This window comes from Pygoscelis adeliae, unplaced genomic scaffold (genome assembly GCF_000699105.1).
Source record: "Pygoscelis adeliae isolate BGI_AS28 unplaced genomic scaffold, ASM69910v1 Scaffold181, whole genome shotgun sequence".
Lineage (NCBI taxonomy): Eukaryota > Metazoa > Chordata > Aves > Sphenisciformes > Spheniscidae > Pygoscelis > Pygoscelis adeliae.
Window position 1 is genome coordinate 2,075,724 of NW_008824360.1, and position 13,549 is coordinate 2,089,272.

The following is a 13,549-nucleotide window of genomic DNA, read 5'->3' on the forward strand; positions in this document are numbered from 1 at the left end:
TACCCATAATAATCTGCTTTTTTTTTTTAATTTCACATCCCTCCTTCAAAGTCAAAATCCATTTAACTCTCATCTACATACTCATATCTTGTCTTTATTTTATTTCGCATCATGAACTTTAGAGAGGGTAGGTTTTGATTTTTCTTCTCTCTGGAGGACAGAGCCTCAACTGCTGTAAACTTACAGCTCACAACCGGCTTCAGTGAAGCGATGGCAATTTCTATACGGCTGAGAGATGCGCTGCCCTTGTGCTTAGAAAGCACCAGATGGATGGGCAGTAACAGGACTTTGGTAAATAGCGCTTGCTTGTATGATGTTTACAGACATTCACGTTTGGTCTCAGCCTCATATTATCATTTGACAGTTTCCCCTTTTTACGGACACTTAAGTGGAGAAAAATTAACTCGTTTGTCAAAAGTAACACATGGAAGGAAAACCATGGGTAACAAAACGACACGGTCTGTTTTCCCTACTGGTGAAGATTGTCATTGCTGTTACCTTAATTAAAAACTGCATTGTCTCTTCCCTCAAAGGTGGCCAGAAGCACGATGATGGTTTTAGAATATACCCATCACCAAGCAAAAAGCATAGAACAGTGGCAAGACAAGGGCAAAGAAGGAGTAATTTTCAGTTTCCCTGACAGAGCTGCATAAATTGTCAAAATAAAAGTGCACTTTTCCATTGACTTTTTTGTACTGGTGGATTTCCTCCTCTGGTAAATAAGGAGAGAACAGACTTATTTTAAAGACAAAACTCTTTCCAATTATTTATCTATCTATATATGTAATGTGTCTATGACACTAAAAAAACCAAAACTATTTCCTTTAATCCATGCTAAACTGTAATGGCACTACAAGAGTTAATTATTTAGAACAGCAGGCTGTAAAAGGAATGATCCTGCAGGAAATGTGGAGTGCAGTATTTCTTTAGTGATCTCTGCTTCCATGGAAACAGTTTCTCAGCACAATTCTAAATCTCATAAAAATAGGGCACTAGGTCTATGTAAAACAGCAAGACATTTCCAATTAAACAACCAGAATGCTTTTATCTAGGCCATTAAATACTTTGTTCAGTACCAAATATGATTACAATGTTCACTGGGATGTTAACAACCAGCTACTTCCCATGCGCCGGCTCTGTGGGGCCGGATGAAGTTACCCTGCACGCATCCTGATGTCCCTCGCCTCAGCGGGGTTCGCAGCAACAACACAGCATGTTTCCTTCCCCTTGCAGACGCCGAGGTGCACTGCCCTGCCACACCATGCCTTTCGAGGTGCACTGTACACCTCTGTGCTGCTTGCTTTCCACCTCCATGGCGTCTCTTTCCCCTACACAACACCATGTCCTCACAGCTCAGTAATGCCCGGCAGACCAAATTCTCTGCTAGCACAGCAGGAAAGAGTTTATCTGGCTCCTGCTGCTGGCAGAAATAGAGCAAGAACCAACACACTTGAATCAAATTTGGGTAATGAATATAGTTGCTTGAAACCTAGTTTGATGATCACCTTCAGAATTCACTGGAGTTGCCCATGAAAACAAACCCATTACATGACCTACTTTAGTGATGCTCCAGCCAGGATTATCTGTGAAAACAGTGTGGAAAATACCGATCTACCATCCTGGCATCCCTGCCACAAAGTGCCATTGGACAATTTTCTGAAGGAGACTAAAGCAGAGGGTTTGCAAGAACAAATGAAAGAAACAAATCTATACCAAGATACACGGCTACTGCCCATAAAATTTAATCACTAGCCAGAAGTTTACATGCACTAGTAAGAACAGTTTTGTGCTTCGTTCAAAGCCTTTTTTGGATCAGCTGTTGCAAAGCTCCCTCTAGTGGTATTAAACTTCGTTGAATCACTTGGTTATTGTTACTGACTTGGAGTAAATACCAGATCTGATGCTCAAGAGACAAGAAGCTATTACAAATGTGGAACACATCTTTCAAGGTACTGCACACGCAGTTTTTATTAGTAGACTCTGGCATACCATCAGTCAGGAATAGCAAAGCAGCAAGCAAAAGGAAAAAAGTACTTATCAATGGCAACAGTGTTAACTTTTTTTGTTTGGCTGGTTTTGGGTTTGGTTTTTGTTTGTTTGTTTTCCTCAACTGAATTGTTCTTGGAAAGTTACTTATTAAAAAAAAATATATATATACAGGCATTCCCTTCCCCTCCCCTCCCCTGGAACACAAGGCGCATATCCCTGTGAAGAAGCACTGCTGATAACTGGGATAGCAAAACTTGACTCAGCCAACAAATGCCCATAAAGGATAGTTGCCAAAAGTTGCATCTTAGGGGTTTTGGGGTTGGTTTGTTTGTAAACCATTGACTCTTCCAGTTTAAATTGTATCATTCTACTTGCTACTCAACCATTTCCCATCTCCTCAGCAACAACTTGGCAAGGCACAACAGCTGGTCTTACATAAAGAAATAGCGTATTAGTCCACAAAAGGTACACTAAAACAAAGCTAGCATAAAAGGAATTGCTGGGGGGTGAGGGGGACGGACACGGGGGGACAGGACCAAAGCGAAAAAACAAAAGAAGAGCTTCCCAATAAAAATATTTAATGCCTTATATGTGTGTGGTAGCAGAACTGGTAGTATTAGTAAAACAGATTTTTATCTTCTTAGAAGCATGCAACTTCCAAAGTCGTATTAACCACAGTCAAAATAAATTATGAAAAGTAGGTTAGTTATTTTCTTACCATGGCTCCTGCCAACAAAATTATCACTTCGCATCACAAATGTGCAAATTTCCAATTCACATGCAGTATCGTGTGATAATACTGGATTACGATGGTACTAGCAGTTATATTTCCTCCCACACCACCCTGCTAATGAACTCTTAGAACATCTGGAGTCTTTGTGTGCGTATCAAGGGCTCAATACTGCACCATGTCCTCTTCTCAAGAGACAAACTGCTTCAAAACTATGTTTCACTCAAAACTTTTTGTATGTAACATTACTGTTAAATCCAATTAATACAACTGTATTACTTTAACTCATTTTAATCATTAAACAGAGATGCAGCCAGCACATTGTTACCACTACGTGGGTAATACTCACATCCGTCCTTAAATGGTTGGAAATAGACCGTATGTGGACAACGAACATTATCGACTTCATATTGCTGTTACACAAGAGGTTCAAAATCCTCTTCCTACAAATGGGAACTAATTACAGCTTTTAGTACATCCATTTATGCGGTGTGATTTTTCTAGAGTAACCTATGCAAAACTGCAGAAGAATACCTTACGCTGCAGACCACTCCACAACTAAGCAGGGAAGGAATGCTTTCTCACCAAGAGTGCAGTTTAAACTAGAAATACAGAAAGCCATGCAATATTTTTAATTATGAAGTCCCAAAGATGACATTTTAGAATATATGCAGACTGAGTCAACATGCCTTATACAGATGGATACACCAAGTTTGTAAATTATACATAGTAATGGGATCCAAAGCTGCGCACCCGCAGATCTGAACATAGATGAGAGCACGGAACATTCACCAATGTTTTTAAGTCCATAGCTCTTGAATCTGCATTGGGAGAATCGCTGAGTGTCAAGGGCTCACATTTTCATATGATCAGGTTCTGCACCTTCCACTTAGTAACAGAAAAAGACTAACATTTTATGAGGCATGATAAAAAAAGTAATTTTAACTTCCCATAAAGGAGTTCCCTCCTTGGGATGCAACTCTACAATTTTAAAGCTTTTCAAACTCTTTATAGAAATGAAAAGCTGAAGTTAAAAATGTAAACATACAAAATCTTAAATTCCATTTATGTTATGTAGAACTAGATATATACACACATATATTTTTTTAAAATAAGAATCGAGTCCATTGTCACCCCTCTAGATATAAACTCAGAGAAACTTTGCCCAAGATAAATCTGTGTAAATAGTAATAACTGTATACAAGTCAAGTTTCCTCATGATTTAGAAAGCAAAATTTAAAACACATTTTTTCTATAAAGATTCACAGTGATATAGCTCATGAAACACTTCCAAGTTGCAATCAAGAAACTTCTCAATCAAGATCAATCTGCTTATGACTAATTTATCCGAATATATACTTGCATGAAATTGTAACTGAAGAACTGATACAAAACAATTAGTTTTCTTATTGAGCTACACATTATAGAGAAGACTCTGAATATAAAAGTTGGTGTTTTTTTTCTTTAAAAAGACAAATACTTTTCTGCTTGTTGCACTAAGTATGCCATCAATCAAGAGCTCTTGTTTCCACAGGAAACAGTGGCAATTAGAAGTGGACAAATCACAATGATCTGGTAGAACAACATAGTATCTCCCCGTAGAATGGAAGATCAGAAAGACTGCAGCCTGTAATAAGACAGGAGTTACCATTTCCACTGGAAACAAGCACAACTGCTACTGAGAAGTCATGAAAACTTGCCAGCTTTTCCTCCCCAAATACAGAAGCAAGATGGCAAAGAACATGCCAAAAAGCTACTTGACCATAGGGATCAATGGAGAAAAAAAAAAAAAATTTAAAAAAAAATCAGACAATGTATTAAACCACAACTGAATAAAACTTCAGACTGGATACCAGGAAAGTTTGAAATCAGTGAGCTACAAAATTTTCATTTCAGTTGAGTTGTAAGTTTCTCTTTTGTGAATTCATTCAAACTTACAATCTCTAAAGCATTAAGGAACAAATTCATTCCGAGTTAGATGTGTACCTGCAGATAAAAAATATGAGAAAATTCCCAAACTGAAAGACTTGAGAGAGGACAAACTCTCCTTGAAGACTGAAGCACAATATTCTTGCCAGGCTGTCCTTCTTCCCAAATGGCAGACTGTTGGTCAATCAATTAATTCTGTGGTGCTCATTTTTTACAAAACGTTAGCATTAAGTGTTCCTCGTGTAGTCAGGTCACACACATTAGGAGTTTTTCAAAGTATGTTTAAACCGTAACAGTAAGATGACACTGGATTCTGTAACAGTTACTACTAAAATGGATAAGAATTCCGAAAGAGTTGACATCATGGGGAGGAGGGAAAGAAAATGAAGAAATAAAATCAAAATTCCGTAACTTTGTTTTTTTAAAGCCATCACATTGGCAATTCATTTGCACATTCATGCTCATTTTCTTCGGCACTACTCTTTTTCTCACTCTTGTATGTGGAAAGGAATAAGTTTTCTATCTGAGTCAAGAACTCTTCAGCAATGAAGCAGTTTTTTACCTTCCCCAAAGTCTTCCTCATGCACTCCAAAAGCTAGTCAAAAGAAAAGGAGATTTTTTTTTGAAATTGCCATTTTTCCCGAGTTTATTTTTTTCCCCTTCTAGCTGATAAGTATTCCAAAGGGATTTGTATTTATTTATTTAGGATTAACACTATAGGAAGTGTTCAACTGTACAATATAAATTTTAGAAAGGAACAGTCACACAGGAACACGGGTGATTTCTATAAAACCAATTACACAACAGCTAAATTCAAGAATATTCTACCAACTCCATTTTAGATTTAAGCTGTTTATAAGCAAAGTCATGTTGAGAGGAAAAAAAAAGTGAGATGTGGGTAGTCATTGTGTACATGTTTTCTGTTTATGTCTTTCGCTTTCAGCAGATTTTCTGTCTTGTTTGTGCAATTAATGTTACAGCTGTAGTTATTTAGAACCTCATAGCAATAACTACACTGACTGGAAAATTAAAGTTCCCACATACGCATGCCAAACATGGCACAGCACAACTTTACTGATCAAACAAAGGACTAGGAAGTCCAAATCTTCTCTCGAAATGCATGCAGTTCTCGACACTGAAAGCATACAACATGCTGAGAAGAGACACTATTAATTTGACATTCTTTCTTCTCCAAACTGAGGTTAAAACTTGGTATCTGCATGTAACCGTTGTCCCCAGCTCTCTCAAATGAACACTGTTATTTTCATTGTGTTTGTAAGTTAATAAGCTGCACTATAGAAGTCATTTATTGTGATTAGTTTACATCTCTGATTTGTAAAAATGTAACTTCAGGTGACTTCTGCTGATACGGAACACATTTGTATTTAAAAAAACATTTAAAATTAAAGCCAAAAATTAAAAGAAGAAAACTTACTTTCTGCAAACAAGTCAGGTCAGAATCTCTATGAAAGATTTTATTCATGGGGACACTGCTGTGGAAAGAAAAACAAATAGTGGTGCTATTTGGTGTCTGTAGAAAGCAGACACATGTCTTTATTGAAACATCAATAATAAACATGCAAAAATTCTAAACTGGCTGTTCTTTATAATAGAAGTAGATACATACCTATGGCAGAATCTGTATTTTTCAATTATCCATCTTGTTTTTTCAAATATTAATTCCCACTGAGGTTCCTCCAACATCTGCTGTACTTCAAATTTGTAGGGCAGGCCTGGAATCAATTGAACATGATTATTCAGTGTTTCTAGTACACTCAATTTTTTTTTTTTTTTTTAGTTTTAGTTGCAATCCCTTCCTTCCCCATAACTGTTCATAATTTATTACTGACTGCAGAAGCTTGCAGTCCCATTACTTGCCAACATTAAGAGGGTTAAAGTATGACGTACTTTGGATTCCAAATTTAATTTTGGTGGGAGTAGAGAACAAACCTGTTCTCCTCCCTGCCCTCACCAATTCCTCATGCCATAAGGAAGCACAGAGAAATCTACAAAATAACAGAAAAATGGCAAAATAAACTGAGTTTTTATAACCTAGCACCACTTACACTGTCGTAGTCTCTCTAAGATCTATGTGGTTATAAGTGAATAAAAAAGGTTTTGTTTTTCACGTAGGAGCTGGCTGATGAAGCGGCTAGCTATTGTTCTAGATTTCAGAGGAATTTTGTTCCTAAAGGGAGAAATTCTTCTAGTTTATTGCAGGTGGGGGAAGAGGAATTTAGAAAGTGTTCTAAAGGAACACCAGAAAATTACTTGCAGAACACAATTTAGTTACTAAAAATTAGGGAGAAAGAAAGAGACCGTAAATTTCAGTAAGTCGTTAAAAAAGAAAAAAAAAAGCACCTTTCCAAGATCATAAGAATTTAATGAGATGAAACGCATGCTTTCCAACTATACCTCGGAGTAAGTGAAAAGAAAGCAATAAATACAATCTGCTATTTGAACACCTCTCAAATGTGAGAAGTGTTCAGTGCAGAATGCATTTCCAAGAATAAGAATTAATCTATAGAAATATTTATGGCTCATGTGAAATACTAATTTTTGTTCACTTGCTCAGTACTATAGCGCTACTGCCACGGTATAACTTTTCCAAAGAGCTAGAGGAGATACTATTTTGTAAAAAGTTGATTTCAGGAGATAAACATAAATATGAAGTCCTCTCAGACAGAAGATGTATGTGACAAAAAAAAAGTCTACTTCTACAGGCAGATAAAGTTTCTAAGTATTTTAACTCCACACCACAAGAGTGGGATGCATGGGAAATGAGGATAAAAATACGGTACGCTCAGTATGGTAAACAGGAATTATTGCACAGATGTGGCCACCACTTCACTTCCCCTAGGACTATGAAGCAAGTCTCCAGGCAGATGGTCTCCCTTGCTCATTTCCACAGGAAAAAACAGAGGGGGAACTGTCGGCTCACATGGCCTCTGCTATTGCCTTGCCAAGAAAACTGGAAACCTTGGAGTCTGGATACAAAAATCAGGACTTAAACAGGGGGAGGGAGGAGGAGAGAGAAGAGGCAGCTACCATAACCATGTACTGTTATCATGGGAATTTTCCTCAAATTAATGTCAGGGAATAGGCAGAAGATCACCTGAAATACCATGAATTTTACATGATGCATTCTTAACTATTCAAGAAAGGAAAACATCCCGTTTTCATGAAATGCCAATGGCATTTTTAATCAAGGATTTGTTCTCTTAGGTTGGGATTCATGCCAGCACAGCATTTCATCTTTCATATCTTGTGTTTTCCTGGACAGCTGGCAAGTTTGATCCTTTGACCTTCTGAATGCTAAGTTACTCAAATAAGGATTTTTTGGCCGCTATAGCAGCCAATTCTTTGCTATTATACTTCTGTCTCCTCGATCAGAGGATCTGTTCAGAATTTTGTAATGCAGCAAAGTATAAGTAACACACTCGAAGCAGTTTCTCAGCTATTCCTATGGATCCTGTAGATAAATAACAATGACCCTTGTCCCAACCCTTTAATTTCTTTCGCGGATTGTGGGAAATACTAATACAGAAAAACAATCTTCTATCTATTTATACCGGTATATTCTTGTCATGACAGCATGCACTACTTGCAGGATTACTCTTTAAGTGAAATTCCTGGTTTTGTACAGCACAAGTTGCCAACGTAAATATATAAATACCTATTTCTCAAGTTCAAGAATAGACAACATTTTTCCCCTTAGTATCCAAAAGGAAAAGAAAAATCAAGACCATGGATAAAATATCGGTACTTACGGTAGGAACCATCAGAACTGATCTCATCGCTAATTACTAGACAAGTAATCTGCGAATACGGAAGAGGATTATTTCGGTTGTAAGGACTTATGATCATTCCAATGAACATGGCGCCACCCCTGGAGAAGTAACTCTAAAAAAAAAAACAAAAACACACAAAAATCCCCATATACAAGAAATACAACCTTTTTCACAACAGCATTCTGAAATTGAAAAAATAGAATTTATGTCAATTTATGAATGAACAGATTTTAAGATGCATTAGAGCAAGAATGTGTATTAACACTGTAAATACCAGGGAGGCTTTCGGGTTGTTGGGTTTTTTTGCTATTTCTTTATTTTTAATGTACAGACCAGCAAGTACCTGGTATTTAGCTTGAGTGTCAATATCTCGTATTGAGGGGTTGGGGTCAAAGGCCGGGTGGGAATGGTACCATCCAATAACACTGTATCCTCTGGCAGCCAACGTTTCCGAGGCCTGCGTTTGAGATACTGGATCCATCTCGCACTGCAGTCCTGTACTGAGACTATTGCACGGCTCTGCTGCACAAACCTGTTAAAAAAAGTCTCCAGATGGATAAATGCAGGAAATCTCCATCAGTTAAATAAAGTTTAAAGAATTTTAAGAGTCATATACCAGATCTTCCTCATGACAGAGTTGACAGGCCAAGACTTGAACATAAGCATCACTCTAACATTTCAAGACTACAGTAAATAACTTCAACTGTAATATATTTAAGTAGTTGCCCTTCAGAAACAACATTTACATCTATTCAAATTATATATATTATTATAAGTTTTAATATTGTAGAGAAAATGTAAAAAGACAAACACTTACTTCTACAATTTTATCAGCTTCAGAGTATCTTCCACCTAGAAGCCCTATTACTTCTGCCATAGACACATGAGAGTGCTAAAATGATATTAAACAATTATTGAAGTTCAAGTTGTGTAATTTCTCCTACTTTTGATCTGCACACAACAGAATACATACAAGTCAGTAACTTCTTAGTGACATTTAGAAGGAAAACTTAGGACAGCTGAAGATTCTCAGACACCCAGTGTTTCAATTTAAAGCAAACAGAAAAGATTATGTTTGCTTATTATATACATACATGTATACAGTGCATTTGTATAACACTTCCATACATGAAGCAATGCTAGCTTTTGTGCACTGCACAAAAACTGAAGCCTGTGCAGTGCTGAACAACTGCACCAATTTTGGTACAACCTGTTGTTATTAAAAAACCACACATTGCTTTATAAACACAAAAATCAATTCCCAGACTAGTAGAAAATGAGTAAGATTTCAAAAGGGCAGTCTATTTTAGAAAGTAGCTTTAAGCAAATTATATTTAACGTATGATGGAGACTAGTAAGTAGTAATGCTCTTATTAGTGTACAACCATTTACCTTCTAGAAAAACTAAGCACAATAAAAAAAACACCACATCCATCCTTAATACTAAATTTAATTATTTAATTAAATAGTATAATTAAATTAAATAATCTAGTATTAATTATACTAGATTAATACTATTTAATACATCCATTATTTATTTAATACTAGATTCTCACTTCTAGGTCTGAATGGAAAGAAGTTAACGTAAGTACTGTATTTCTCAATTTTCTTAGGTTGCCCATTAAAAAAACCAAAACCCAAACCAAAAAACCACAACATATACATCGTAGCTTTTTGAAAGATAAAACTTAATCCTCACCAAATCCATTATTAAAAGTGCTTCGGAAGACACTTTCACCTGAAAAGGTTCCTGAAATGATAAATGCAATAATGAGTATAAGAAAAGTAACATAAGTAATAAAGCATTCTTGATTGTTCACTCATAGGTACGTACCTGTTTTTCTTCAGTGAATAAACAGCACGGTATCAGCTGAAAGGGATCAAAGGAACTATAAAATGAAAGAAAATTTCTCTAAAGATGTAGGACAGTCAGGAAACTTTTCAAGTTTCCCTCTGTCTCTTTGGCAGAGGAGGAATAACCTTGTTTTCTTTACTGGATTCTCTCATCCCACACGAGGATGACTCCCACCAAATACAGGAACTTCACTACCCACACTCATGAATTTCAATACTAAACATTTGAAATGCATACATGTTATTTCAGAGCGTAATACATATTAATGATTTGCAGCATTCCAGCCTGACACTACCCAAGACATTTAATTTCTAGAAGATCTGTGTTTGAACATGATGTACGTCAAATAATACCTCTTTATTTGTCTTGAACCTTTAGAAGATTTTGCAGGTTTCAGTTTTTCTTCCTCTCTTCTTCTTGCTAATTCTTCAGCAGACAGATGCTAAAAAAAAAAAAATTTAAAAAAAAAAAATCTGTCTTAAGTGCTCCTTCAGTAGTGATTCCAAAACCAGCCCATAATAAATTCTTGACACCAGTGTCCTCTTGATGTGCTATCAATTTGTGTGTGTTACAGGACTACTCAAGATAGAGGGCAATAGCCCTAGCAGAATCAAGCAGTGTGAAAGTAATGACAATCAGAGATCTAGTCCACAAGATGCCTGATGAGAGAATTCTTACATTCCCCAAGTCAATCAAATTCAGTAAAATCACAGCCCACAGCACAAACCATACATAAATGCAAGTGTGATAGCTAAGGAAAAAAGCTGCCATTACAATCCATGGCCAGAATTTATCATGACACCTCTTTAGGGATGAGTGTTTTCAAACTTTATTTCCATCCAAATATGTATTTTGCAGAAAGCATTAGAATTATTAACCACAGCTACTCAAAAACAGGTATGGCATTATAACATTATGGAAGTAATTATTACAGATACTTATTACTGAAGGTTGCAAATTTAAGTGGTTTTCTGTACAAGAAAAATAAGATGTTTACAGTTCTTCACTTTTTGTATAATTTGAAGTTGTAGAAATGGACAACTGGATATTTTGTTTCCAAGTCTTCTACAAAATATTTAAACTTGTATCAATTTGTCGAACCACTTGATAAACCACAGTTCTGGTGCTATTGCTAGTAGCAGAATTAATATTAGGAACTTTTATCACCTGCATTATAAGCACAAAGAAACCATATAGGACTGAAAAACTAAAATTTAATTCTTATTCTCCTATCCCTCACTGTTAGCTTTAGTAAGGTGGTTAACTGAAAACAAAGGGTTATGAAATCTCCTACAAGACAAGGCAAAGAGCTTTATAGGCATAAAACAGCGTAGGGCCACACATGCTCACAACATGAACACCTTTGTAAACACTGAAGTACAGCTGTATTTATCAGCAGCATAAAGATGTAACAGCTGCTACATTATTTTCAAATTATTGCTTCCACAAAGAGAGGTTAAGTACCTATTACACAACTGTTTCCCTCGTATATTTAATGCAACACCACCTGCTAGCAATTAGCAAGAATTAATTCTGTAAGGAAAGTTCAACACACAGAAGCGTTACCTCAAACGTCTGTCCTTCCAAATCCTTTGCATCACACCAGTTTCCCCAAGGGTCTCGCACTCGCCGTCTTCTTGTACGCTGCAGCAAGCAAATCAACATGAGTCAAGGATCATACTCCTGAAAAAGCTGCATTTACTTCATTTAATCAGCCATAAGAACATTGTCCAAAAGGTTACTGCCACGTGAATGTTACTAACACTATGACATATTTCCAGAAAAGAAGGAACACCCTGGAGTTCTGTAGAATTAAGTAGTTCACAATCTGTCATGAAATATCACAAGTGAAGTTTTCAGTTTTTAAGGCTGTAAAGCCTAACACCTGGTTGATGCTCCATGGATCATCAACATCTCTGACAGCAACAGCGCATTATTATCCAGCTCTGAATTACAGCTCAGACAATACAAAAAGCTATAAAACCAGTATGTTTACATCTAGTGTATGCTACAGTTCTTTACATTTTCATTTATTGTTTTTTAGTGGGATTGATTTAGTTTTCCTCTCATCAATTGATTTATTTTGCTATGAAGTATTTAAAAATGCTACGCTAAATGTGAATATGAAAATTAAATCTGGCAAGCCTTGGTAATTTATGTAGTTATAAATGAGTTACTACTAATTGTGTGCATAAGGCTCAGTAAGTCATATCATATACCTAGTATACTTAACGGTTAAAATACAAGCAACTTAATCACACACTACCAACACGCTCCACTATTTTCTGGCTAATACAGGCTAATAAATTATGAGGAGGTGGGGAGGAAGGGGTTAGGGCTGCAGGGAAAAGACTGAAACACAGTCGTAGTTAAGTACCTGTACAGAAATCAGATGTGTAAGACAGGAGGAGTTAGGACAGACACCTGTCAGATAGTAGAACTTGTACTTCGACTGACACTCAAATTACAGGGCATTCTAATGAAACTGCAAACTGAACAAGCGAAGAAATTTCCTGAGATGCCCTAGTTTGAAACTGAAAATTGAAAAGACCTTCTCCATGCTGAATGTTTTTTGCTACCCCACCGCCCTCACTAAAACGTACCATGGATTGCAAGCGCTGAGCAAGCTGGTACGCTTCCACTGTGTCTTTGCCTTCTTTGGACCGTGTTTTATCAGCTGGTTGGGGTCGGTTATAGACAGCCTGTTCTACAGGATGCAGAAGAGAGATACACTGTACTTCAGTAAAGTATGAAGCCACTTATTTCTGGTACAGAGCCAAGAATGACATAGATAAGTGAAAATGACAAATGCCATAAAGAAAAAAGCAACAATAAAACCCACAGTGAAAAGACATCTCTTGATCGTCATATTACTAACTGATTATATAGCCCTCTCCCACTACCACAGCATTTTTAAGACCGGAAAACCTCCTTCCTTACTGTTAATTTATTTCAGACAAAATGTATTTGCAGGCCATTCCTCCTCTCCTAGGTGACTGTCATTCAGCTTTGGACCAAAATCAATCCAGAGAGACTAAACCAACAGTAACGTATAGGTGTACATATACTTTTAACATGCCACCTAATTTTAACATTTGAATCTTGTAAAAAACTAGCCCCGAGGATGAAGACATTGTTTTTTATTTAGGATATAGTTATAATTCAGTATGGGAAAAGAAACAATAACTTCAGTTCTGTCTTACACGGAGGGAGGGCAGAATTTCAGATACAGCAGGTATTCAGGGGGGGGGGAAA

At 36.6% G+C, this 13,549-nt stretch overlaps 1 protein-coding gene and 1 long non-coding RNA gene across 2 annotated transcripts in view; one reads left to right on the top strand and one right to left on the bottom strand.

The window, feature by feature from the left end:
• Window positions 1-685, top strand: part of LOC103913319 — a 10,088-nt gene extending 9,403 nt beyond the window's left edge. Inside the window, exon 4 of the long non-coding RNA XR_663415.1 lies at window positions 534-685. This is a non-coding gene — a long non-coding RNA (uncharacterized LOC103913319). The remainder of the gene's footprint in view (window positions 1-533) is intronic.
• Window positions 686-3,338: 2,653 nt separating this feature from the next.
• Window positions 3,339-13,549, bottom strand: part of MYSM1 (Myb-like, SWIRM and MPN domains 1) — an 18,448-nt gene continuing 8,237 nt past the window's right edge. The window contains exons 10-20 of the mRNA XM_009319853.1: window positions 12,898-13,001; window positions 11,861-11,938; window positions 10,648-10,736; window positions 10,274-10,328; window positions 10,139-10,189; window positions 9,257-9,331; window positions 8,783-8,971; window positions 8,419-8,551; window positions 6,276-6,381; window positions 6,084-6,141; window positions 3,339-5,243 (exon numbers count right to left, since the gene is read on the bottom strand). Coding sequence (XP_009318128.1) covers window positions 5,079-5,243; window positions 6,084-6,141; window positions 6,276-6,381; window positions 8,419-8,551; window positions 8,783-8,971; window positions 9,257-9,331; window positions 10,139-10,189; window positions 10,274-10,328; window positions 10,648-10,736; window positions 11,861-11,938; window positions 12,898-13,001 — 1,103 coding nt within the window. The 3' untranslated portion in view covers window positions 3,339-5,078. The remainder of the gene's footprint in view (window positions 5,244-6,083; window positions 6,142-6,275; window positions 6,382-8,418; window positions 8,552-8,782; window positions 8,972-9,256; window positions 9,332-10,138; window positions 10,190-10,273; window positions 10,329-10,647; window positions 10,737-11,860; window positions 11,939-12,897; window positions 13,002-13,549) is intronic.